At 37.5% G+C, this 2856-nt stretch overlaps 1 protein-coding gene across 1 annotated transcript; it reads left to right on the plus strand.

The window, feature by feature from the left end:
- Window positions 1-1520: 1520 nt before the first annotated feature.
- Window positions 1521-2237, plus strand: LOC149385013 (uncharacterized). The gene has a single exon (XM_089626220.1). The coding sequence runs from the start codon at window positions 1521-1523 to the stop codon at window positions 2235-2237; it is 717 nt and encodes a 238-aa protein (XP_089482346.1).
- Window positions 2238-2856: the final 619 nt, after the last annotated feature.

Consider the following 2856-nt stretch of genomic DNA (forward strand, 5'->3'; position numbering starts at 1 on the left):
TCGCGTATCACGCAACGATTGAGCCTCTGACAGAGTGTCCGGCGATGATTAGAGGTTTTTTAGGGTTAATAGTTTTAAATTGTGGATCAAGTTCGCTAGTGGTGGAGAAGAAGAAGAGTATTCGCCGATTTTGTTGATTCACTGTAAATTTGCAGATCAGTTAATTTAATTAACTTACTGTTGAGTTAAGTTAATTAATTAACTTATTGGTTGAATATTAGCTTAGGTTTTGATTTTTTTTGTGAATAAAGTTAATTTACTAAATGATTGAATTAAGAATTAGGTTAATTAATTGAATGCTTTGAATATCAATTGACTTAAGTTCTTATTTTTGTAAATTTTTGTGAATTTCAAATCTTTCACGAATCAGTTAATTAATTAACCTAACTCACTCCAGTAAGTTAATTAATTAACTGATTCGTGAAGGAAGCGAGGGCATTATGCTCTGAGCAAAAAATATGTGCTATTTACTTAATAAAATGAAACTCGGGCTATTCTCTCAATAAGAATAGCAAACTTGACTAGTTACAACAAATTTTTGGGAGGGTTTGCTTCCCCCAGACTTTGTAAAAGTGGTGCAGGCTGATGTGCCTTTTTAATGAAATTCCTACTTTCATGTTTCAAAAAAAAAAAAACAACAAATTTTACTATTTATTAATATAAAATTGATATTTTCAGTTTATTTATTGACATTTAACTAACAACAGAAGGAATATATATATATATATATATATATATATATATAATATATAGTTAATAGTATTTAGGTATATGACATGAGATTTTTAATAATATCGTATAATATATATAAATATATCTACGTATATAGTATAATATTATGTATATCTACATACATAATACATAATATCGTATTTCATATATAATTCAGAAACTAAGAAAATGCCACTTCAAGCAGGAAATTATCTTATAAAAAAATCAAAGTTTGTGCGACAAAAACAAAATTTAAGCCAACACACAAATTTATCATGCATACTTATTTTTAACCACTTATTTATCAAAGACCTTTAATATTAATAATTGATATTTGCAGTTTATTTATTGACATTTAACTAACTAGAAATATATATATATATATATATATATATATATATGTATGTATATATAATATAGTTAGTTTTTAGGCATATAATTACATGAGATTTTTAATAATATCGTATAAGATATATATATATATATATATATATATATATATATATCTACGTATATAGTATAATATATAATATGTATATCTACATATATAATAGATAATAGCGTATTTCATATATAATTCATAAACTAAGAAAATGCCACTTCAAGCAGGAGGTTATTAGCGGGAAATTCGGTTACGAGCCACAAATCCTTCGCTTTCTTCGTTGCTTGCACTATTTAATCGTCAGTGTTCCCAACTGCATAAACGAAAAAAAAAAACCATCTTTTCTCTCAATCTTGAACTCTCTCATCAAGAAAGCCAAAACCCCTCGAAACCCAAACCCAGAAAACCCCATCTTCTTCCCCTGACAATGACAATCCAGCGCCGCCTCTATCTCCTTCTCATCCTCACCCTCACCCTCACCACCGTCGACGCCGCCTCCGCCGACGGCGAGACCTCTCCGCCTCCCCGGCCCCGTCGGTCCCCGCCACCGCAACCCTCCGCCGCTTCACCGGACGCCAGAGCGGAACGGCTGCCATACATACTCGACGCGCTGATCGGCACCGGCGACTTCGAGAGCTGGGCCGGAATGATATCCAGCGCCGTCTTCCCCCTCAGCGCCACCATCTTCATCCCGGAGGAAAACTCCTCCTCCGTCTCCGGCGACCCTTTCATGCTCCCCTACCACGTGGTCCCACAGAAGCTGACGTTCCCGGAGCTCCTCCAGTTCCGGACCCGAGCCCGGCTTCCGACGCTGCTCCCCGGAAAGATGCTCGTCGTCACCAACAACTCGCGCTTCAATTTCACCATCGACGGCTCGAAGCTCACCATGCCGGACCTTTACTCCACCCCCAATTTCACCATCCACGCCGTCCAGGACGTCTTCGACTACTCTCTCTATGGAGACGGGCTCGTCCAGGTAGTCCCGAGTCCCGGGGCTGTTTCGAAGCCCATGCCCGAGGATCAGTTCGTACTCACGAGCTCGCCGGAAAACGGGGCCTCCGGCGCTGCGCCGCGGTGCCTCTGCAACGTGCTCCCGGCGGTGTTCTTGGCGGTTTCTGTTGTTCTTGGCTACATGATTCACTAGACCGGTTTCGGATCGAAGGCCTAGTGGGTTTGGTTTTCTTTTTCCGATTCTTGGAGTTTCTTGAGATTTCTTTTTACTTTCTTGAGATTTTAGTCATGGCTGTAATTCAATAGGTGCAGATTCTTGTCGTTGTAAATCACCGTTTTCATTCTCGTGAATGATGATCATCAATAGACACTGTTTCTCTTTTCTCGTGTTTCTTTTTACTTTCATGAGATCCTAGTCATGGCTGAGACATTATATAAAAAAGTGTAGTTCATCTGGAGCAAATTCTTGTAAACGACCGTAAGAATAAATTAAAAATGTGGTATTTGCGATATAACGTATGTTTAAGAGAGGTACGAGTCATTTGTATTAAACGGAATAAAAATGTTTTGATATTTTTAGACACTGAGGAAATAAATCGTACATTTCGATTAAACGCATGGGATATTGTTGATATTTTTCATTTTATTATTGATAAAATAGCCTCGAGTTAAAAAGTAGGAATCACCCTTAAACCAAGTGGCCTCAACTATACCGTAGCTCTTGTGAGATCATTCTCGCAATCCACTTCCATAGGTATACTTAAAGAATGGTAACATACATGCCTAAAATAAGAAATATGTGTTGGACCTAA

The sequence above is a fragment of the Urtica dioica genome, chromosome 9, assembly GCF_054948205.1.
Source record: "Urtica dioica subsp. dioica isolate 48M chromosome 9, U.dioica_male_clone48M_v1_H2, whole genome shotgun sequence".
Taxonomy (NCBI): Eukaryota; Viridiplantae; Streptophyta; class Magnoliopsida; order Rosales; family Urticaceae; genus Urtica; species Urtica dioica.